Source organism: Lissotriton helveticus, chromosome 1_1 (assembly GCF_964261635.1).
Source record: "Lissotriton helveticus chromosome 1_1, aLisHel1.1, whole genome shotgun sequence".
NCBI lineage: Eukaryota > Metazoa > Chordata > Amphibia > Caudata > Salamandridae > Lissotriton > Lissotriton helveticus.
Window position 1 is genome coordinate 1,324,897,783 of NC_136057.1, and position 24,995 is coordinate 1,324,922,777.

General features: G+C 47.5%; 1 protein-coding gene across 1 annotated transcript in view; it reads left to right on the forward strand.

The window, feature by feature from the left end:
- The window catches only part of SYDE1 (synapse defective Rho GTPase activating protein 1), a 140,098-nt gene that overhangs the window by 78,823 nt on the left and 36,280 nt on the right, over positions 1-24,995 (forward strand). The window contains exons 2-6 of the mRNA XM_078682195.1: positions 7,686-8,705; positions 11,168-11,941; positions 14,072-14,295; positions 18,842-18,968; positions 19,822-19,997. Of these exons, the coding sequence (XP_078538321.1) occupies positions 7,686-8,705; positions 11,168-11,941; positions 14,072-14,295; positions 18,842-18,968; positions 19,822-19,997 (2,321 nt within the window). The remainder of the gene's footprint in view (positions 1-7,685; positions 8,706-11,167; positions 11,942-14,071; positions 14,296-18,841; positions 18,969-19,821; positions 19,998-24,995) is intronic.

Here is a 24,995-nt window from a genome sequence, read left to right on the forward strand (position 1 = left end):
GACGCGATGACATTGTTTGCTTTTCAATTGAATCAACTATTTCAGTTTATTTTGGGGTTTTTCAAAGCACCCTGTGGGTGAATTTGAGTAAAAAAAAGAGGGCTAACGTAGACAGATAGCTAGGGTCGAGGAAGGTTGAGGTCGGAGGACCACGGTGACGCAGCTCAGGTCGCTGCTCCAGTTAGATCATGGTAAAATAAAAAGAAACCAACAAGTACTGCGTTGTATTTAGATGCTGTGTAATTCTCTAATAGAAGACGGGCAGCTTTCCTGCTTGTTGAATTTTGCCTCCCACACATCCATAGGGATGGGGGGCTTCCACCCAGAAGGGATGCCGGTGCTTGACGTCATGTATGCAGACACCTCCTAATCAGTCCAGGGCCATCGTGTCATCCTGCATTGCCATTATGCTTGTTTGTCCGATTAGTTCAATTGGAAGCTTCAATTGGAAGCAATGAAGACTACAACTCCCAGGATGAACTGGTGTGTTAAATGAAATGCCAGGAGGCCAGGGCAAGTTTGGCAGTAATATGTGACCGGAGCAGGCATTATGAGGGTACGACCCTCACTAAACCCCACGAGAGGTAGGTATGTGTGCCTCATGACCTCAATATATTTACTGGCCTCATCTGAGAAACATTTATTGAATAGGAGTCTGCCTCATGCTGGGTGAGTATGAGCCTGTGCGGAGCAGGCGCTTGGGCCTCGGTGAGCTTGATGGATGCTATGACCGCGGAGTCGCGTGTCCGGGACAAGTATGAAAGGTGTTTAGGCGGTCTGGGTCACTTGTAAACCTACCCAGCTGAATCCACACGTCCTCCACTTTTTATACACCAATTCTAATTTATCTAGACAACCATTCCACTGTGCCTGCAACCTCATCTTCTACTCCGCCATCAACACTCCTGCCTATCTCTCCATCCACCTGTGAGCGAGTAGGTTCCAGCCGTGGGTAGGACTGGATTTGGCAGTGTCTATCACAGCGATCGAATAATTTAGGCTGTTAAACCGTCAGGACTAGCAGCACGAGGACTGCCCCTTTAGGCTATGTATTACGTTACTTGAAAAATGACATGCTCTAAGAATTATGATGGCTAGACGGTTCTGAACTATACTGCTCAATATATACGAAAAACGTGTGTTCAAAATGCACCATTTAGCAACATTTATTTCTGGTGGAAATATACGGAAATAGACCGATTTTCCTGATTTACCAGTGTGCCTGAAAGGCTGGTAGATTTGAGACTAAATCTATCACCTTTTTTCCCTCGTCCCTCCCCAGTTCTTACCTCCTTATCTCCTCTCCTCTTGGCATTCTGTTTGTTCTTTCTCTAAATCGGACTGTGTTCGCCACCTTCGTTTGTTTTCTCTCCCTCCCCTGCTTTCCTATTTATCATGTTGTATTTTTATCTCTGTTTTGCTTCCTTACCCCCTTTCTACTATGTAATGCATTGTTCTTCTGTTTTTACTGTGTGTATGTAAAGCGCTCTGATACCCACGGGTCAAGCTAGCGCTATATAAAACTTTTAAATAAATACAATAAATCTTTCATTATGGATGTTATTGGCTCTGTACCATCCCGTCTTCCAGAATTGCCAGCCACATATGATTGACTAACTCTACCCGAGCCCTGCCAGCTTTCAAGTAGTGTCAACCATCGGATTGACTCTGTCCCAGCACGTCTGGCCCTTCAGGAGCACCAGTACTGAATTGTCTGTGCTCGACATGTCTGACTGCCTTAGCCCTCTAGGTCTTCCAGACGTGTAGGCCTGACACGAGACTCGACCAATCGATCTGCCGGAAGTTCTGACCTGACATGCGACTGACTGCTACAGCCCCAGAATCCTTTCCAGGCACGTGATGTTAAATGTTTCTCTGCTTGTGCCATTCCAGAGCCCCGAGAGGAGTCTGAGGGGAATCTGTAAGGTTAGGGAGGAGGGCAGAGTCTGGGGTCACCTGGGGATTCAGGAATCGCAAGCCACCTGTCTTCCATTTGCATGGAATGTGCTTCCCTGAAGAAATGTCTCGCTCAGCTCCTCATGAAGGGGGGACCCGGGCCTTGTGCGTGGCTGGCAGTCATGGGCCTGGGGGCTGCTTCATTTCCCACACCCAGCCTTCGCGTATCCCTCCTCCCTCACTCTCTTCGCCCGTTGCACTCTCCTTACAACTTCCGCTTCTCTCTTTACCCCCCTTCGCCCTACCTCTTTTCTTTTACAATTGCCGTGCTGCTTGCTCAAGCCGTTTGACTTTCCATTTTGTACTCCTCCGCTTCTAGTCCATTGGCACTCTTTCTCTTCCGACTCTATAGTATTTGGTATTGCATTCATATATACGTAGTGCAAACCGAGCTAGGGACAAGATGGGCGATGCCGATTTCTGGGGAAGTGGTTCATACTGGCCAACCTTTCGAGTTTCCAACTAGTGTGCGATCGAGGGCTTTTGGGGGACGATCCCATAGAAAACAGTGACAATATAAGTGTCATGCCTTCCCCTCAATTACCACAGGAGCCGGAGAGTATATTCGATACCTCTTTATTCGTTCATGCCCTACTCATAACTGCCCCTTCAGTCCTTGTCCCTCCTATTCCTGTTCCTCCTTCCTAGCTCCGCCCCCCAACCACTAGACTGCATCACGACACGACATCTCCCCCCTTTTTAACAAACAAAGTTGATCCTCAAAGCGTCTATAGTTCCTTGATCAGCTGCACAGGGCTGCGGCCCGCCTGTTTGAGTCATGAAACACATCTCCATTACAAACTCAAACTCGGTCTGTTTCTCAGGTGTCAGCAGGGTGCAGTCTGTTGGAGATACTTCATTGTGTCTTTCCGTCTGTCTTGACAGGAGTGTCGCTTCTTGTGATGTGGCTGTTGATGGCTCCGCTAGATGTCGGCTGTCCGTTTTCTTTTGTAGTTCTTGTTTGAGTGGCAATTGATCTCTTACACGTGTGTCCGTTGTTTTAGTTTTCTTCCGAGCGCCTGCATGCACTTCTATTTCTCGTTGTCTTATTCGGTCAGGGGCCTCCCTGTCCTCCTGTCCGTGGACAGGCATACCAGATAACGCAGGTGCACGTTTCCCTTCTGACTGATGATAGTGACCTCTCTTTCCCAACGGGTTGGCCCCTCTGGGTAGGGTGACTGGGTGGTCCCTTCCCGCCCAGTGGGTACAGTCACCGGCATCTGTGCTTCTTCTGTGTCCCTTTTGTGTAAGCCTTGCTGACCCCTTCAGCGGTGACGGTATATTCTTCACGTCATGATGTTCCTGGGGCTGGCATGGCATGTTGTCTTGTGGAGAGTTCAGGCATTGCAGGTTGTTGGCCTGAGGTGTGTTGTTTTGGACAGGGACAACGGTCTTTGCTTCCCCTGTGTTTTCAAGTGGTGGACACCGTGACCGTTGTCGGTACCAGGACTCTGTTGATTTAAGTGATTGTCCGGACATGCTTTCTGAATCGGTCGATGACGCACTCCTAGAGTCGACGCTGTCGAGGAGACACTCCTCTGGGTGCATCTCTTGAAGCGATGACACACTCTTGGAGTCGATGCTATCGAGGAGACACTCCTCTGGGTGCATCTTTTGAAGTGTCTTTTGTGTCATTGCTGTGACGGGTTTGTTTGCTAGCCACGTATTTACTTCCTTGGTTTGGTCTTGGGATAGTATTCGACTCTTCTCTGTTTTCTCCTGATCACAGATGGCTTGAGCGTATGCGTCTTGAGTCATTCGCGTGTATGTGTATATCGGTTTCTGGGGATGGCGTGGCTTGTCCCCTCGCCTGTGTTTGGTCCTTTCCTCATAACCGTTGAGTCGACTGTCGTCGGTCTCCTCTGTGTGATCTGTGTTTCTGCTTGATGGTTCTCCAGAGTAGTATGTTAGTTTCCGAATATAACGTGACTTGTCCCCTCGCCGGTGTTTGGTATTTTCATCATGACCATTGAGTAGACTGGTCTCGGCCTCCTCTGTGTGGTCTCTGTCACTGCTTGATATGTCTCCAGAGTAGTGTGTTGAGTGACTTCTCGGCGTTATGTCAATCGGGTTGTTCCTGGCTGTCCCAGTCTTTCGTACACCCTTATCCGTTGTCCTTTGTGTTGGTGACTCAGGGAGTTCCCTGTCACTTCATCATTCATGGTATCTTGTCTCTGGTCCGCCTTCGCCCTCCCTCTCTCGGGTTTTGTTTGTCTCCTGGGCCTTCCTCGCGGACATGGGGGATGTCTCCTTTCTTCTCTTTTTGTTTCCTGCTTCCCTGTCACTTTGTCTCTCATGACATCTTGCCTCTAGTCCGCTTTCGCCCTCCCTCTCTCGGGTTTTGTTTGACTCCTGAGCTTTCCTCGCAGACATGGGGAATGACTCCTTTCTTCTCTTTTTGTTTCCTGCGTCCTGGTGGAATTCTTTGGACGCTTCCCTCGCTGTGACCCGCTCTCCAATTTCGGCTCTCCTGATGATCTCTTTTAGCGAGAACCGCCCTTGAATGATCTTGCGCTTGGTGTCGGGTTTTGAAAAGCCTTCAATCACCCGCAGTCGGATAGCATCTTCATTTGTGAAGGTGTCGAAGTGGCAACATTTCACTAGACGTTGCAGCCGGGTAATAAAGCTTGGTAAGGATTCTAATGGTTCCTGCCGTGCTGCGTTGAAAACAATGCGTTCATGATCCACGTCTTCCTTCGCGTAAAAATGAGCGAGCAGCGTCTCTCTGAGTCCTCTATATGTCTCTGCGTCTTTTGCTAAAAATGTTTTGATTAAACGTCGGCCTTCGTGACCCACCAGCTGAAGCAGTAGTAGTCGACGTCTGCTATCCCTCTGCTCACCGGTCGTTGTGAGGAATTCGTCCAAAGACTCCAGCCACCTTGACCATTCAGGACCTAAACAGTGGGCGCTGGTCTGTGCCACTGGAGGAGGTACTCCAATGCAGGGGCTGGGTTTATGCGCGTCTTTCCTCACAGGCATGATGGTGTAGTACGCAGGCTTCAGGTAGACGGACTTGATTTCTTGAGATCAACTTGGTCGTCACTCAGCGGTTGGCGTAGTTGTTGCGCTTGGTCGTTCGTGTTTGCTTATATTTGTTGTGTGCGCTCACCAGGCTTGTTCTCTTGTGTTTGCCAGCGCATGTTGTGGTTTCCTCTCGTCTTCACCGCTGTTTGTTTCTTTATTCTATTTCTTGTGTTTACGCAGTCTTTTTTTTTATTGCTTGTTTGTCGTGCATTTATCACTGCTTGTCGTATGTGTGTCGGTCTTATTCCGTCTCTTGCACCTTGCTTATTGTTCTTTCTTGCACTTGCCTGTGCTTGTTTCTTTGTTAAGCCTCTTGCATTTTCTTGTGTTTTTCTGTTGACTTCAGAGGGTTGTATTTTCTCACACTTGTTGGCAGGTTCCACAGCTGCCTGACTCTAGCATGGCCGACACATACAATTCAATGGGGGCCTATGGCTGGCGCTTGACTCTAAGATGGCCGCCGCTCGAGACAGACTGTGCTTATATTTACTCAAGATTTTCTTCATGTGAGTGCCAAATTTAAAGTCTCTGGTTTTCTGACTCATCACTTGGGAGCGTGATCACTCAGGACTCACCCCACGCCTCTTTGGTGCTATCGGCAGGCGGTCTTGAGGCCGGTCTTCGCTTTCTCTCTTTCAGTGCCTTCCACGTTTCCAGCCGGGTCAACATTCACGCGGCTGGGCTTGGGGTGAGTGACGGTTCTCAGCAGCTTTTCTTTGGCTCACAGGGTGCTCTGCTATTTCCGCGCTCTTTCCGAGCGTCGCGTCGGGACCCCTGCAGGCTCTCGGGTGTCGGGCCACCCTCCGGAGGCACACAGGTCAGTGGGCAATACCTCCGCTATGTTGATCGGTGGGTCTGGGGCACGGGCAGCAGTGTCTTTGAAACAGCGCTTTGGGCGGCATACGCAGGCACTGCGAGGGGTGATCCTGATTCCAAACCCCCGCAGGCTATGCTGACACAGGCTGCAGACTCACCGTGTCTGCTGGCTATTTCTCCCGAATTAGGGACACTCCGGTGGCCCTCTGACAGTGCAGGCAGCTCCCTCTATCTTTATTTTTTTTTCTTTGTTTTCAGTTACCGGCTATTGAATTCTGAGCAGCATTCAGGCACGGCATGTGGAGCATTCCGTTTTCGCGCTCCTCACGCGCTGCGCTGACACAGGCTGCAGGCTCTCTGTTTTCTTGGCGGTCCACGGGCGGCAGGGGTCTTGGCAATGTGGGCTTCAGTTACCATCCCACCCTCGTCGCCATTGTCATGCCTTCCCCTCAATTACCACAGGAGCCGGAGAGTATATTCAATACCTCTTTATTCGTTCATGCCCTACTGATAACTGCCCCTTCAGTCCTTGTCCCTCCTATTCCTGTTCCTCCTTCCTAGCTCCGCCCCCCAACCACTAGACTGCATCACGACACGACAATAAGGAGCACGGGGTTTGGGCGCTGTGGAGGTTCTCAGGGCGGTGATAACAATGAGAGATACATTTTTTAATATGGGGGGGGGGCAGGGGGCATAATCCAAGTGAGGGTGAGTTGTGGGTGTCGGAGTTTAGTGGGTGGGTTAAAAACGGCAGGAGGGAATGATTGGAAATCATACAAGCAGAGGGTGTGGCGTAAGGGCCAGAGCTGCCGGCTTTGGAACTGGGCAACCAGTTTCGAGCCTCGGTGTCGGCTCAACTGTCCTGTGATTCTGGGCGAATCACTTTATCTCATTGTGCCTACAAACATTAATGTGTCCTTGTGTAATATCACTGGTGCTCATTTAAAGCTCTCGAGCCAAATTCGTGCTATAAAACTGCAAAAAATACATTCTACAGGTGATGAGAGAGGGTAGTTTCCTGTTTGGTCCCGAGGCCACGTGAGCAGCACTGCTCCTTAAGGGCAAGATGGGGTCTGCATCAGTGCAGCACGGATTGGGGTGGCGGTATAAGGGGGTGTAAAAAGAAAAAAAAACGTACCTCCTCGCCACATCTTTCCTACGTCGTACCTCTGTAGTCTCTCCTGGCCGGTACGGAACAGGAAGCACCCAGGCTTCCCTGAGCCAATCACAAATCTGCAATGCCGTGGTTCGGCGCTCAGTCAGGGAATGGGAGCCTGGGCATGTTCTCCACCCAGGCTGTAATACAGCCTGGGTAGAGAACATGCAAAGTGCGCATGACTGGCTCGCCCCAGACGGCTGGCCAAACAGTCGTGGGCACTTACAGTGCGCTACCACTCCTCCCCCTGTCACCAGAGCAGACCCGCACTCAAAGCTACCGCAGCAGGAGAAAAGAATGATGATAACCCTGAGTTATTATATTTCCTTTATTTCACTGCTGCAAAGCAGTGGGGTGACGCTCATCTGCCTTAGTAGAGGCGCCGCCACTGGTCTGCATGTCCAGGACAGAAAGGAGAGGAGGCCAACCACCTGGGTACCGTTTCTGTGAGACATTCTAAAGTACTGTTACTCCCTTGATAATTAGAAGATTTTAGTTTGCAGGTTCCTAGATAAAATACATGCTCATGGAGCAGTACACAGTATACAGGCCTCTATGTCATGCCCTTGACCGAGGGTGGGGAGGTGGAGCAACTTGATACACCTGCGTTATGGGTTCCAAATATGTAGGCTGTTGAAGGAAGATCAAGGCATTTTCTTTATCCAGAGACATTTCTGAAAATGGTTTACATGTTACAATTCATTTGGCTAATCTCTTGTATTTTGCTTTACAGACCGGCCGGCCAAGACCTCTGAGGTGGGCTGTGTGACCTCTGGGCAGGATTCCAACAAAACCGTGCCTGTGGTCTCAGAGGATGTCTGCCCACGAGGACCAAGCATCACTGTGGCCAAAAAACAGAACTGGGCCAGGTTCTCTTCCTGCACTAGGGAGCCTAGGATTTCCTTTAGCAGGAAACATCCCTTTGGTCACCAGACAGCTGCAAATCCTCAAAGCCACTCGGACAGGCTGTGTGGACAGCCGCCTGAGATCAGCATGAACTCAAGTGTCCCGGAGGTAGTATCCACCTCCGGGGACCCAAGATGTCCACTGAAGACCAACGCGGACCTTCTCTCTTGTCCCCATACCCAAAACCCTCTCCAGGAAGTGCTGAGGATTGAGGAGAACCTGTCTGCAACTTGTTCTCCTACTCTAGTTATGAAGTTTACTGGGCACCACCACAGCAGCATGGACAGCAAAGCCAAGGTGTCTATCAGCCACCAGCAAGTTTGCAACTCTTCTAGCACCATTAAGTACAGTGGCCACGGTGCCTACCTCCAAAGTCTGGAGCGCAGCAGCAGGGAATGGGTGCTCTCCTCCGGAAAGGGCCCCGGCTTGGAAGAAGGTCAAACGATGACCATGACATCTGTGGATGAGCTTAGGGAGTCTATCACCCTGTCAAATGAAGGAGACATCTGGTACAACCCCATCCCAGAAGATGAGGACCTGTCCACTATGTTGGACAAGACGGACCCTTGGAAGAAGTGGGGGATGGTGGCAAAGGAAGGAAACCTGGCCCAGACAAGTAGCACTAAGGCAGCATCGGGTTATGATGACTCCACAAAGAGGTCCAGCACTGACACAGTGACTACCAGCAGTTTAGGATTACAAGCGCCTGCGATTGTTCCTCAAGCCGTAAATGGCTTGGCCGACAGTCCCTCCTTTAGGACTGGCCGTGACCAAGCAGTGTCGACTGGAGCATTGCAACAACAGAGTTTGGCTGAAGACAATCTCTCATCAAAAGCTGAAATTACTGGTTAGTCAATATGTTTCTTTGTACTTTATTCTTACATCTGATAACTCCACAGTTTTGGGTGAGGTCATATAGCGTCTTGTTAGTAAACTTGTTTCCTCACCAAAAGTTACCCCCAATCATAATGATGAACGGAAATGAGGCTTATTCATGCTTACCAACCTAGGCACATTTTGGCACAAGGGAAATGTATTTCTTTTGGTGTTCTGCATGGCCTTTACAATCATTCTACAAAGAAACAATAGGGCTCATTTCGACATAGGTTGTCTTCCTCTGGTCATGAGGCTTATTTACTCACATTTATCATCAAGAGAGTGTTGGTACCGTAGTCCTGGAGACCATTTTCCATTTTATTGTATTTTCTTTTTAATACAGTACATTTGTTAAACACTTTTATCTTGTTAAAAAAAACGAAATGAAACCTCATTTTTATATTTATTTATATTTGTTACGCAATGTTAAGAGAAAACTGTACAAACATCCATGGCTAAATTGGTAGAAAAACATCGACATATAATCTACTAAAAAGTTTCTCCCAGTCGTACACTTTCGACAATTAATGCTCATGATGTAAATGGCTAATGCAGGTGGCGAGGTAAGCCTTTTATATTCATAATGGTTTTCTAACAAATGGTCAGCTTCATGCTGATGTCATTATTAAGAACCAAACCATTTTAAGGATATGAATATTTTATTTTTCCTGTACAGAAGAAGCAATCCCTGGATGTTAATATTGGGGGTTATTAATCCAAAGGACACCTTATAGGCAACCGTTTGAATAGTGAGACTGAATTAATGGTGTAGGTGGAGCTGGTAGGGGCAGAAAACATGTTAGGCGAATAGAATAAATAACATATCTCTAACACATTAATCTGAGAGTTAGGAGCACATTTGTTGCTGATGGGAGATGCTTGTTTGTGTGTAAACTAATAGAATCAAAACTTTCAGCCTCATAGTGAATATTCCACATCACACTGAAGGCATCAGCAATACAGGTGCTTACTTGTCGGTTCAACAGCACAAAAGCACCATTTGTTGTAGTGCCAACACCCGTGGAGCTTTCAAACTGGTGCGCTCATGAGTATTCTGTGAATAAACATCAAATTTACATTTCGAAAAAGATTAGATTGAGCAAACACACAAAATAACAATGAGGAAATGGGTCCGAAAGCATTGTTACACTGGCGACAAAGGAGAAAGACGTGTCCTAGTCACAAATTCTTTCTGAGTAGCAAAAATCACAAATTTGCATAGTTTTGCAACAATAAAGAAAACCAATAAAGTAAAGCGGTAAATGTTGATCCATAAATGAAAGATCTGTTGGCCCAGCCCCGCTTATCGTAAGAGCCCTGGTCCTGAATATGGGGAAGTGCATCATTTATTTAATAAAGGGGATTCCAAAATGCAATTAAAATGGAAGATATCTCTGAGAAGTAGTCACAGATGTTTCAAGCTGTCTGCTCGGTGTGTTCGCTTAGACTATTTTTTCCAACTCCTAGTGTATAAATCCACTGTTCATTTTATAACAGGTAACAGCCGTTTTCAATGTTGCCCATGTAAGTTGCAGTGATGTTTGTTTTCAATGACCAGCCATTTAAAGCCAGTATCTTTGTGGTTATGTTCCCAAAATAGGCCCCTACTGGTTCATTTTCTTGTCTCCTGATAGAAGAACAGATTTCCTGGCCGGTTGCCTGTCCTATTTGAAAAAAAGAATATAGAAATGTTTGCTAATGTAAAACAATATTCTCGTTGCTGATGTCCTCTTAATTTCCAAGTTATGTAGTTGGGTAGGACGTGTTTAACTGGGTCTGTTAACTTACAAGCCATTCAACTTCCTTACTACTATTGCCCTTGAATCCAGTTAAAGCCACAGCAAGGACATTTAAACCTGGATACCTTATGAACAGATATCGATTGCAGTTTTGACCATACTTTTCTAAATGCATACCCTCAAATTGAGAATGTAAAAAACCTAATTTTCATTAACCAAAGGGGAGGGGGTCGCTCACTAAAGTTACATGAAATGAAATGAAATGAATTTGTACTTGTAAAGCGCACTGCTGCCCCAGCAACGGGGCGTCCTGGCGCTGTACTCATACCGCTGTGGAACCCTTTCTAGCTTTTCCCTGTGAAATGTCCACTCCTGGGCACTCCCAAGGTGAAGCCAGGCATCCCAGCGCTGGGGCCGTTGTGGAGATTAAGCAAGCTATTGCCCAGAGTTTCAGAGTGGGACCCATGATTAGAATAGGCACCGAGGCGAGAATTATCAGGTCCGGGGAAATTGAGCCCAAGACCCGCCGAGGCGGGAATTGAACCCTGGTCCCGGGCCAGACCTCTGCAACAGGGTCTGCCGCTCTAACCATTGAGCCACACTTCTCCACTGCACGAGACGTTTCATAACTATTAAGCCAGAACATATTTTATATTCCTAACTTTTTCTTTTTTCTTTGCATTTATTTCTTTAGATAAGACCTCTAGCCCGGTTCTTGCCAGCCCGGACCTTGAGGTAGTGAAGAGTCCTGCCCCCGGGGACAGCCCCCAGGACTCCAAAAAAATGAGCGCCATCAACAAGATGAAGTCGCCAGGCACGGTACGGCGCCTCTCAATGAAGATGAAGAAGCTGCCTGAGCTGAGGCGCAAGCTGAGCCTACGGAGTTCGCGCAACAGCCGACCGGACACCGATGGCTCCTCCCCCAAGGAGTCCAACAACGTCATCAGTCGCTACCACCTGGACACCAGCGTGGCCACCCGGGAGGCCATGCGGCGCAACAAGGCGGGTCCAGCTTCCAAGGCCGCCAGCAAGGGTGGTTACCTGAGTGACGGGGACTCCCCGGAACTTATTGCCAAATCAGACAAGCGTAACTCCGGGGGCTCACGGGAGGACAAGGGGTGTGAGCTGGATGTGGACGCCTTCCGTCATTATTGTATCAGTGACCACCCGCGCTCCGTCCAGCACCTGTCTGGCCTGGTGAGTGTCCACCTGTATGGGGTGCAAGACGTGAAGTCCATCAAGACGGATGCAAAGGACATCTTTTGCGCGCTCCAGGTGGATGGGGTGAACAGGGCCCGCACTGCCCTGCTGACCTGCCGGGCGGCCTTCCAGAGCCTGAATCACACCTTCAACCTTGAGCTGGACGGTGCCCAGCTCCTGAAGCTCGTCGTCTTCTCCTGGGACCCCGCCGCTGGCAAGAACAGAGTCTGCTGCCACGGCTCGGTCAGCCTGCCGCACATCTTCAAAGGTGAGGCCTGGGTGCTGGTGGCTATCTGGATATAGAGTGGATAGGGTGCCCTAGAGGTCTGGAGTATCAGCCTTTCAACACAACATCCTGCTTGTTCACACTTGGTGTAGCTTCACATCCTTCATACCACATGGCATATTCAGTACTCTTATGAACCTGCTTTGTGCACGGCACACTATCAGGCCTAAGGACATAAGAGACCGTAGATTAAATGGTGGTAGACACTGAGCTCACTTCCCCCACCCTATACACACACAGGTGATCACAGGAGAGAGATCCCAGGGACTAAACTCTCTTGGGCCCTGCTACTCCCTTCGGTTGTATGACGTTACAACGCATGCTTTTACCACGCATGCTGTTACAACGCATAGCGCTTTGGGGTGCTGGATAGTGAATAGTTTAATTTACTATTCCAACTCCAGTCCCGTGGATAGTAGGGAAGGTGTTGGATAGTAAATTAAAACTATTCCCTATCCTAGAGCGCCCCCCAGCGCAATGCGTTGTAATGGTTTTCGTTGTAAAACCTGCGTTGTAAAAGCCCTGCGTTGTAAAAGTTTCGTTGTAAAGGATGTTTCCCCTCCATTCATTACCCAGTTATTCACTCATTCACCCCGTCTCACTCATTTAGCCACCTGCCCACCAATAACATCTTGTGACAGTTTCCTTTTGTATACACCACCTCACTAACCCTTCCACACATTCCCTACACTCATTCATCCACGCATCGTTCAGTTCATTGACTCCTCATTCATTCGCCATCTGAGGTCAGTATTTTCGTTCCTTCAATATCTAGTCGATACTGTCACTTGCCATCTCACGCTCACTCATTCACTTTCTGGCGCAAACACATGGGTTCCAGGGTGAATGTTTTGAGCGTTCACCCTCGCTCTCTAACTGACCCATTTTTTCTATGCACTCATGCTCACATTCTGAGGTGCTCTCGTTTGCACTCACACTTGCTCTGACACACCCTTACCTAATTCTTGCACCTGTTTATGCACCGACTTCTAGGCACGTTTATACACCCTTATTGTGAAACATTTACCCTCACCCCTTATCATATCCTTCTGTTACCCACCCCCTTTCATTCCTCCGCGCTGTCATCCTTTCTCACACCTCACACATTTACTCACTTTTCATTTGCACATTGTGTTGCCCTCTCATTCAGTCAGTCACTCACTGACTGCAGCTTTAGCTTTTTTGCTCCTTCATACACTCTTTAGCTGTTTAATGTATTTTCTCGCCCTTTGAAATTTCTCATCCTCAAACTCATTTCAAATCACTCTTTGACACTCTCTCATCAGCTTAACCTCATTTAATCTTGCTGTCATCATTCCTCACCAACTCACTGTTGCCGAATCATATATTCACTTAACTTTTACACTTTGTAACAGGAACTCGTATTCTCTGTCTTCTTCAGTCATTAATTCATTTACTTACTAGAACACGCATTCTCTCGTGTGTTATTATTTAAAAAAAAATTCAGAACTCTCGCACTCTTTGTGAGTTCTTTCGCAGTCTAATTCTCATGGTTAATCTTGCACGCTCAGTCTAACCTGCTCTTTCTCTCTCTGCATCTCTCCTGCTGTCCCTGTCTACATCGCTCCAGTCTATCTCTTGGGTTCTGGCTTGGTCTCTGCTACCATTGTGCCATAGACTCTCTTGATCTCCCACTCGCAGCCTCCCACAGGGGTGTGGCAAGACCCTGAGGCTCAGGAGGGCTCCCACCCTTTAAAGGGTCCCCATTCAGCCTAAATACAGTAGATATCTGGTAGATATGGGAGTCTTGGAGCCCACCATCACATTCTGCGTGGGGCTATCTTTTTGCTTTACGCCACTGGCACCATTATCTGTTGGTCTCACACCTTTCCTAGCATACTGTCACTCCGGTGTTGCACTTTCACGCTACTTTGCCAACTCGCTTCTTCTAAAATCCTAACATATGGAAAATGCTGTTCGGAGGCGTAGTGTCCTTCAGTGAACTCAGACATCTTTGGTTTGTTGTGTTTTCAATAGAAATGCCAGTATAATGTTATACTAAATTATTATGAGCAATCGTTCAATCACCCCCCCCCCATAACAAGTGATGGACCCACCCAAAGTGCTGACTAAGTCTCTTTAACCCCACAGGCTCCAGGACGCAACTGTTGGCCGTGAAGCTGGAGCCCCGTGGGCTCCTGTACTCCAAGCTGACCCTCGTGGAGCAGTGGGATGCCGTGCCAAGTGAGGGTCAGCGGGAGCCTCGCGTCTTTGGGGTTGAGCTTCAGCAGCTGGTGGAACGCGAGCAGGCAACTGTGCGGGTACCATTGCTCATCCAGAAGAGTGTGGCTGAGATTGAGAAGCGTGGGCTGAAGGTAGGCGAGATATCCTATTTCGATGTATATGGAATTGTTGGGAGATGAGTGTGGCTGTGTGGGGCAAGAGGTGACTACTGAGGGGAGACGGACGAGGCCCACCATCTTCAATAAGCTAGGCTTTTCTTTGAGGATGCCAGTCCTCTACTAATGGATATCAAGTGATAAAGGGGTCCTGTTATCAACAATGTGAAATATTTCTTCTGTGTTTAACCTTAGTGTTAGGTCCTGTCTAGACAGCGCTTCTGCTGACTCTTCAAAACCTTTTGTTTTCGAACAGTGGGTTTAGAGGTCTCATTGCTTACCACTGGTTTGCTGCACTGTCCCTCATCTGCTTGCTTCTTCTTGATGAGCTGCCTTAAGCTTCCTTTCACTATGTGTTTGTCCCCCTATAGGAGCATGATTGCATTGCTTGTGTCCTTTCACTGCTCATTGGGTCTCGCTGGTAATGCATCCGCAAGGATGCATGTGTCCAGCTGGAGACGTATAGTGATCAGTCTGGGGGGAAGGACGGACAAGAAAGTGGTACGCGCTTTCTTCCTGGATTTGTGTGCGCGAACGCGCACGTCCCGTCCCGCGCCGTACACATGCGCGCGCATACAGACAGACACTCGCTCACACACCCCCTCCCCCACAGTCACACACACGCACTCCAAGACACATACACACACACACACACACACACACACATACACAGCCCCCCCCCCCGCGCCCAGGCCGGCGCCGTGCACATCCCCTGTCCCACTTTCACTGCAGTCAGCCTCTCGCGCGCGCATGCACACAGACACACACACGGCGCACACGCACTTACACAGACACGCAGGCACCCAGACAGTCACACACACACACATACACACAGACTCCAAGACACATACACACACACACACGCACGCACGCTCACACCCAGCCCGCCGCCGCGCGCGCACACACACACACACACATGCGCCCTCGCAGCCCAGCAAGCCCCACTCACCGGCTTCCTTGGTGCAGCGGCTCTCACCGGCAGCAGGACTCTTCCTCCCTTCTTCGGCACCGGGGCGCAGGGTAGGCTCCTGCCTGCTCCGGTGCTCCAAACAATCGCGGCTCTTCCGTGGGAGGCGGGGTAGGCTCCCGCCCTCCTACTTCCTGTTTCCGGTTGTCCCGCCCGGCCTGCCTGACTTCCTGGTCGCAGGCCGGCGGCGCGAGCTCTGGACGGACTCCAGCAGCCGGTTTGGATGTTAGAGAACGGCAGGACGCCAATTTCTGGAGGAAGTTGTGAATAAAAGTGGGAATGGGGTGGCTGATAGGACACTTGTATGTTTTTGGGAGGGAGGGTTGCCGAGGATGGTGTGGAATGTCGAAAGAAGGGCAGAAATCATGTTTTTGAGGAAGTGGGAAGTATTGACAAAAGAGTGGGAAGTATTGACAAAAGAGTCGGGCGTGGGAGGTTGCCCAGAAATAAGAAAAGGCATGGATTGAAGCAAGCTAGGCCGTGTTAAGTATGGCCCCTCTACTCCTGGGTGGGCCACATATAACACACATTTGTATATGAGTAACCGTGAATAGCAGAATGTAGGTCATCCCGGGTTTGTGAGTGACATTGTAATCACCCTTGCTGTCACTCAGAATCTCTTACTGACAATAGCCAATATTGTCGATTATCCAACTAGAATTCTGTATGTTCTATATTTAATAGTAGAATGTTACCACGCTAAGTAGTCGATTCAAATGTGCCAGCCCTTGGAACACGCATCATAAAAAAATAAGCTTTGTGTTTTTTGCGCACAGCAGTATGCTTCTCCTAAAATAAAACCTCTCCTATCTGAAAGCAGCACTGCAGTCACAGTGAGTCACGCGTCCTTTAGACAAAGCCGTACCAGGTACCACCTAGCCTGTTGCCTCCAAATCAATTGTTCACACATCTTGACATCAAGCGCCTTCCATTCATCCCCGCCTATGGTTCGCGCTCTAGGGGGTATACGTCATCCTTGGAAAGATGCAAAACTACAACAATTTCAGGTACTACTCGACTTGAGAAATGTTAGTGGGAAAAACACGGAAGTCATTACAGGAGGATTAAACGGCACAGCAGCACATTCGGAAAGAAAAGTAGCTTAAAGTACGCCCCTGTCGAGAAACGAGTACACATTTAGAACAGAGTAAGGCAGCAAAAATGTTACAAATTAGGCAGTTGCAAAGCAATCCAGACTCCTGGTGTGGCAAAACAGGGTAAAACACATTCCAAGCCACAGCGGCATGAATAATAATGGAAAATTATGCAACACTGGTCCTGCTCTGGAAGGACGTTGTCTTTCCTCACAGAATCAATCTGTGCAACCATTCAACAACAACTGGTTCAAATATACGCTATCAATGTTTCAAGCTTTATTGCAAATGTCACAAAAAGATGTTAATATTTCATTTCTGTTCTTGGATTTTCGTCACAATAAAATACACTGAACATAATTTCACAAAAGTTCTTTAGAAAAGTTTAAGCTATTGCCATTATAAATGACAATAACTTTTATTTAAGTATTAGTTATTTAAAAAAATTAAACGCCATTGTTATTTGTAATATCAATACAGCTAAGTCATGTAAATACAAAACATATTGCATTACAAATGCTATAGGTATCACATTTGCGAAAGTTATAACTATTGGCATTGTAAATGACAAAGCTATTAATTTAGCTATTTAAAAAAAAAACCCATAAATAACAACTTTGCCATTTACAATACCAATAGCTCAAACTTTCCTAATGCGAGACCTATTGCATTGCAAATGCTTGTTTTTTTAGCCACTACTTTTTACTTTGTGTTTAAGTACTCCAGCAGAGTGTCTTTTCAGCAGGGTCCCTCAGGTGGTACTTTCCACTCAGTGTTGTTTGCCCCTGTACGCTCTCCCTCATCCATGTCACTTGCCTCATCCTCTTTTCTAGTCCGTGTCACTTGCCTCTGCCTGCCATCACATATTTTTTTCACTTTCCCCACCCTCCCTCATCCATGTTGCTTGTCCTGTCCTTCCTCGTCTTTGTTGTTTAACCCACCCACCCTCCCTCATCCGTGCCACTTGCCCCACCCACCCTCCCTCATCCGTGCCACTTGCCCCACCCACCCTCCCTCATCCGTGCCACTTGCCCCACCCACCCTCCCTCATCCGTGCCACTTGCCCCACCCACCCTCCCTCATCCGTGCCACTTGCCCCACCCACCCTCCCTCCTCCGTGCCACTTGCCCCACCCACCCTCCCTCATCCGTGCCACTTGCCCCACCCACCCTCCCTCATCCGTGCCACTTGCCCCACCCACCCTCCCTCATCCGTGCCACTTGCCCCACCCACCCTCCCTCATCCGTGCCACTTGCCCCACCCACCCTCCCTCATCCGTGCCACTTTTCCTACCCACCCTCCCTCATCCATGCCGCTTGGCCCTGCGCACCTTCCCTCTCCTGTGACATCTGGCCCCACCCACACTCCCTCGCCCATGCTGCCTGGGCCGCCTGCCCTCCTTCGCCCATGTTGCTTGGTTCTGCTTCACACCCTCGTCTGTGTCGCCTGGCCCTGCCCTTGCCTGTGCCGCTTGGTCCTTCCCTCGCCCATGTCGCTAGACCCTGCTCGCCCTCGTCACTTGGCCCCGCCCTCCACCTTGTTGCTTGGCTTCACTCGCCCTTCGACGCCCAGGTCACTTGACCCCACATCCCTCACCTTTGTCGCTTGGCACCACCCACCCCCCCGTGCGTTTCTTGGCCCCGCCTGCCCTTCCTTGTGTCGCTTGCCCCGACCCTCCCTCGTTTGTGTTGTCCTTGCTCTGGCACTTCGTGTTAGAAACAGGACATGTGCCAATGTTTATTTCCAAGGACACATTTCTGCATTTCCTCTGCTTGAAATGAAAAAAATAGAAGTGCAGGTACCCTATACCAGAGTACCAGCTTATTTACTCTCCAATTAATAGTATAGCACCTCTGCTGAAAAGTGCAGGTATTCTTCCTCTCAAAGTAAAAAAAAAAGTGCAGGTATCCAGTAACTGACAATACTGGCCCATCTAAAAGTACTGTGCATATCCAGCCCAGACACGTGCAATGTGCAGAAAAGCCACAGTTCAGGTCTGAAAGTGAAATTGAATTGGACCTTTCCAAGATGTTTCAACAAACGAGAAAAAGCAAGGAAAATAAGTGTACATTTAGATTTTTCTCCAGTAAACCAGTCCTTACTTCGATGCTAAAAAGTGATATGAACATTAGCCATTGAGGTTCTTTTGCTGCTTTATAATTTGAGGGTGACCCTTTAGGTCTTATGACTAATAATGAGACTATAAATCGAAAATGTTCTAATTAAAACAAATTCACACTATTGAGAAATGGAAACACTGCTATGAAGTAAGATTCCGGTAAAAAAACAAGCTGGAAGAAATCTGTTTGGAACATGCTACCTGTCTGGTCTGCTCTAGCGGGCTTGCCAATGTCAGTGACCTATTATTTATTGGTGGCAATCGGCCTCAAACCTGCACTTTACTACAATTTAATGCCATCTGTTGGTATGTAGCTCATTCACAGGGTTCATTTTGCCCTAGGTCGTCGGTTTATACCGCTTGTGTGGCTCGGCCGCTGTGAAGAAGGAGCTGCGTGATGCGTTTGAAAAGGACAGCAGCGCAGTGACGTTGTCGGAGGACTTGTACCCGGACATCAATGTTGTCACAGGTGAGGAGTCTGTCGCTAGACTCAAAACATGTGCGAGCGGATCCTGTTCTGGGTTCTGCATTGTATTGTAATTGCATTTATATAGCGCTTATTACCCCTGACGAGGCGTTGAAGCACTTTTTTGGCGAATAGCACGCTACTCTGGAACCCATAAAGGATTAGTGGTGAGTTAGTATAGTGAAATATGAAAGTAATATGAGTGGTGGATATGTTAGTCAGTTATTTGGATTGAGAAGGATAGTGGAGGGATAGGAGACGGAAAAGGTTTGCTTGTATTTAGTGCCAGCTACCCCTGATAATGTGTTGAAGTGCTTTTTCAGCGAGTAGCACGCTACTCTAGAACCCATAAATGATTAGTGGTGAATTAGTATACTGAAAATAATTTGAGTGGTGGATATGTTAGGCAGTTATTTGGATTGAGAAGGATAGTGGAGGAAAACCTCTGATGAGGTGTCGAAGTGTTTTTTCGGCGAGTAGCACGCTACTCCGGAACCCATAAAGGATTAGTGGAACTGGGGAATCCGGTTTGAGTCTCGGCATTGCCTTAACAGCTTTGAAACACTTACATTAATGTCGAGCTAAAATAATGGACCTGCAGCCATCTTGTTCAGAAGGTGAAACGATTTAAGTACCAAGTTTGCTTCAGGGGTTAAATGTTGTAATTAGTCATCGGCTTCTGGGACTGAACGTTGTCAGTTCAGAGTAGTAAATTGCCGAATCTACTACAAAGAGCAGTTTAGAAAGTGGTCACTATAAAACATATATTTCTCCAGCCCAGTGTCTTGGAGCAGTTGGCACCACACTTACGAATGAATGAATGAAAATATGTCTGACTGACGTCTGATTCCCACAGGCATCCTGAAGGACTACCTGCGCGAGCTCCCCACCCCGCTCATCACGAAGACCCTTTATGAAGTGGTGCTGCAAGCCATGTCGAGGCGGCCACCGAAGGGAAGAGGGCAGGATCAGGAGGCCTGGTTCCTGGAGGAGACGGTTGGGCTGCTGAACTGCCTGCCAGAGATTGAGAGGGTAAGATTGGGCCTGTGGCTGAGTTGGTTGCTGTGGTGCAGGAATCATTTTCAGACTGGTGGTGCTGGAATCAATGTCACATCACTGAAGTCATAGACACTGAAAAATCCGAGCATCATACAAAGAACAAATGTAGCAAATGAGCCACTCCTGTTCAGTAGGAGAGTCGTAAGGTTGCGGTATGTAGCTCGTGGTGCATTTTGGAGCACACTGTTGCAAATAGATTACTAGAGCATTGTGTGATAGCATTTTCTATTTAATTTGCCTCAAAGTTTGCACAGACATTCAATTTTGCTGATAAAACTATTTAGGACACAGGCGATAGATGGGGTGTGGAATTTCATATTGATATTTATCAATTATGCATCACCAAGTAAAGTGTCTTGATTTGTTTTCATTGTATAAAAACCTTTGTTTCCATCGCACATCAGATTGATAAAGTGTTTAATTTGTGCTTTCCCAAATGGTGCAATCTTTTAAAATATTTCCGCAGTCCATTGACAGGTATTTAAATTTTGCTGAGTGTTGGAAAAAACATAGACATCCAACAGCTTTTCTTTTCACATTCCGTTTACGCCAGCATGTACTTCACTTTTTTAAATCCTCTCACTTTGCAGTCCGAGAAAGAAAAGGAAACCTCTAAAAGAATAAGCAGCAGTTACTCAGAAGACATAGCCTAGATTCAAACTCTGTCTTTGTAGGCCCAGCAAATTTGACAAGATGAAAACAACATTTAAATGCATCTTTATTGCTTATTCACCTTCTGAACTGCAGTATGCAGTATGTCCCTCAGCCTCCGTGAAGGCCTCCTCTTTGAACCTCATACTTCCAGTGCCTATGGTTAGTTGCTTGACAGTTCCTGATTGAGGCAGCATAGGACACAATGTTCCACATGCTGGTGTGTATTGGATTAGTGTTCATTGTCGCTTTCATTTTACGCCTTTTCTCTTCATGTGTGTCTCCACTTATCAGTTGATGCTTCACCCTTCCTTTTTTAGGTTGAGCCTCGTACAACGCATGTGCTTTCAAGTTATTGTTTACAATTAAGAGCTTGGGGCCAGCAAATGCTTACCATTGGTTAGATTCAGTGCTACTGTTCTTCGCACCTCAAAACTAGCCAGTGCAGGCCAATCCTCCCTTCTGTTCCTTTCTGTGGAGCATGGACCAAGCACTGATTGATTGAACTTAATTGGCTCCCGTCCGCTGTTTGCGCTGTGATTGATATATTATTACTTCTTCTCTGTGTGACTGCCCCCTTCTGATGCTTCCTCTCTCCTCCACTCTGCTCCTTTCACACAATAAACAAAGAAAGTTCTTGGACATGGCCAGTTCTGGCAGCATGATAGCACTTTTTTTAAATTTAAATGTCTGCCTTGCTGTGCTTTGGCAGCACAAACTTCTTGGAATGATAGTTCGGCAACTGACCCACAGTGCGCAAGGGATAAATAAATACAGTTAGGAGGTAGAGTTTCAAACAGCAGAGACCGTGTGACTGACTCAAGACAGGGCGCTGAAGCTCCTCGTCACTGCTGTCAATTGTTCTACTTGTTCTTTTTGTATTTATCGCTCTAAGTGGGAATTGTTTGCCCAGGTTTGGGTCCTGTGCTCGCTACGCCACCAGATTCAAGCTAGTCTGGCTGATGAGGGGGTTACCCCGAAACCGGTCCCAGGATGCTTGTTTCTGGCCCAGGGAGGACCTGGCATGGCAGTTCGGGCTGGACTTTTCCCATGGGTAACCGGATCAAAACTCATTTGCATATGGCTGGAATGGCGTGGTGTGCAAAACAAGGATGGATTTAACCCATATCTGTGACTGGGGTGAATGTTTGATTAATTCAGCATTCCGTCCATCACCTGTTCTTTTTGTCAATTGGTTTCTGGTGGCAGCTGTGGGGTACAGCCCAGTGCCTGTAGAATTCACTGTATGTGCGTGAGGGACAGCAATGCACTGGGCTTGTAAGCAGCCAAATGCTGGTTTGTTGCTACCTCTTTCGGTCTAGCTAGATATCTTGGCTGTCGTAAAGATATAGTGGCAGCCAATATCTGAAAGCACCAGCATTACCCCCACCTGCCATACAGAAACACACAAGTCTATTTTTGCTGCTGGGCATCCCATCTAACCCAAGAAACAGTTAATATTCCTTGTATATTTGCAGCTTTGTGTACATATTGTCCTGTCTCTAGGTGATACATGGCAGGTCTCAGCATGTAATGTGGTGAGGTGAATTGGTTGTTGTGTGTTCATTGTTAGCATGTTGTCTGTTTTGCAAACATGGTCATTAAAGACATAAGGCATCTGATTTATACAAAAATAATGCATTTCTCTTCAAACTCCTTCACTTAAAGTGTTCAGTATGTTGCAGTTGCAGTTTCACAGTTGTAACCTTTCTTTTCTCAGTTTTCATACATGACACCATACTGCACAGTCAGTAGAATGATAGCACCATTGTCACTTTCCTCCTGACTTTGTTTTGCACTTGTGAGTTCTGCAGTGTGACAGCACAGTTGACAGTTACCTCATGTTACGTCATTAATCTGTTTCCTTGTACACGTTTTCATGCCATTTTACATGTTCCATTACTATTTTTGTTTTTTGTGTCACATCAATGTAAAAAACGTCACTAGGATCACAACTGCTATGCTTTTCTTTTTGGTGGTCTTAGTCACACCCAGTTGCCTTATGTGACATCACACTATCAGGCCTCATGTATTTCACAAGGTCAGTTTCCCCATGTGGTGTTGGCTCTTTCAGTTTCCATTTGTTACATGACTTCTGGCATCACATCACTGATGGCAGCTGCCATGCCTGATGTTGCACATTTTGTAATTGCCTCTTATGACCTCACCATTAACAGTTGATTTCTCGGGTGAATTTCCTACTGTGTTATTTCGTAACTCTGATGCCAGTTTCCTTACGTGGTCGATCTGACATCAGTGATATCACGTAATCTCGCCTCTGTCAGTTACTTCATGTGCCATCATTGCTGATACGTCATTAATGTAACATCATCACTCGCTCTTAGGTCCTCCGTGGAGGTATGTCTTTAACTGCTTTCTCCCTTGTGTGCTACCATCGCTCAGAAATGCCCCACTGTGTGTTCTGTATTGCTCCCTCTTCCACTTCCCGATCTCATAATAACATGTGCACATCATTGCACTTTCACTTTATCTGCTGATGCTGGACCATATCGGCAAAAGCAATGGCAAAAGCTAAATGCAAGACTTATTGACTTTGCCAATGCTTGTTCTGCCTGACCGACTCTTAGTATTTCTCTCTCTTGCCCCTCGCTGTTCCCTCCACGTACCAATCTAACTCTTCTCTTAGCAGTTTCTCCCCCCCCCCCTTCATCCTGCCTCCCTCCTTGGCATCAGCCACTCTTGCTCTGCTTACTTTTGCATGCAGTGTGCCTCCCTCATTACTCCTTCTCTTTAGTTTTTTGCCAGCCTCATGTTTTCCAAAAATATCATGCAAAAAATACATACTTATATAGGGGCTCCCAATCAACATCAGACTGTTCCAGCCATTGGATGCTTTCATTTTGAATGACTGCATTTTGCCCTTGGACATGTACACATACCACCTGAAAATAGTTCCCCAAAAATAGAAACTGTTAAACGCTCACTCTTCTCAATAACTGAAAACCCTACGTATTATAGGGTTACTTCAACTATTTTCATAACTCTCAAGACATATATTGTACATTACAGTGCCCATACCCTACTATGCACTAGATATTGATTTATCCTAATGAAAATGAGCACAAGTCATTAAAGTAGGTGGAGTTTATATTCAGGATTTTAGATTGAAGCCACGCCCACCACAGGTTTGTGACTGACTTTTCAACCATTTGTATTTGACTTGAGAAAGCCCTCTTGTATCTACTTGTCGTACTGCATCTTCCCTGTTTGAGTGTTGTAAGAGCACTATCAGTATGTAGAAAACACTCCACTCAAAGACAAAGCGTGCACTCACCAAAGCATAAGCAGCCAACATAAACTATCTAATTGTACTTATAATTACTAGTGAACTAAAGTTACTATAAATTGTAGGGTGTGATCAAAAACTTAAAAACAAATCATTTCTGCTTTGTTTTGCCCTCTTCAGCTCGGTTTTGCCTTGTCTGTTAATTTTTCTGCCCTCTGTTTTCTCTTTTTCCGCTGGTTTCTTCCCTCTTCCCAAGCAGCACCTGGTCAACATCCCCAGGGTGATTTCAGCCTCGGGGACATCCCCGTGGACATCTACGTGGGAGCCCTGACACCACCCAAGGCACCCAGTGTGCTTTGATGGGGACCGCAGGGGGAGTCTTCATGCTCCCGGCTGGCTCCCCGCCTCTTGCGGGAGCCGGCATTGCTCCCGCATCCAGGTCCCTGTGAACTGGAGCAATCTTTCATCTGTTTCCCTGCCCACATGACACTGGGCCGGGGAAACAGATGAAAACTCCTCTCCCAGAAAGTGGGAGCAGTTTGACAGCTCCCTCTTGCTGTGAGAGGAGTTTGTGTTCGTTCACGCTCCGCGAGAGCTGTCACAGCTCCCGTCAAGTAAAAGCAAACCGCTGTCTCCCGAGAGTGGGCACTTCCGGAGATAGCTGGAGCTGGCCCTATGGGGTGGTGGTCCTCAGGACTTTTAGTGGCTCCAGAAGGAGGGCAGTTTGGCCTCACTACTTTAGTATGAATGGGCCAGCCCCGGGGAGGTGGTGGTTACCGGGGCTTATACGGTCCAGGAGGGAGGGTGCTGTGCGGCCCCCCTCCCAGTTTCAAATATGTATTTGGCCCTGGGGAGGTAGTGGTCTCCAGGGGGGGTTTGTGTGGACCCCCTCCCATATCTAAATAAAACCCCGGGGAGGTGGTGGTCCTCTGGGCTAAAATGAGACCCAGGAAGGGGAGGTTAAAAGTTTTGCCTTGAATTCATAAATTCCGTAGTGATTTTCGCTGCAAAAATATAAAAACAATGCTTTTTGGCTCTGGCCAATACCCCAGCACCAGGCCTAGGGGGCCAAG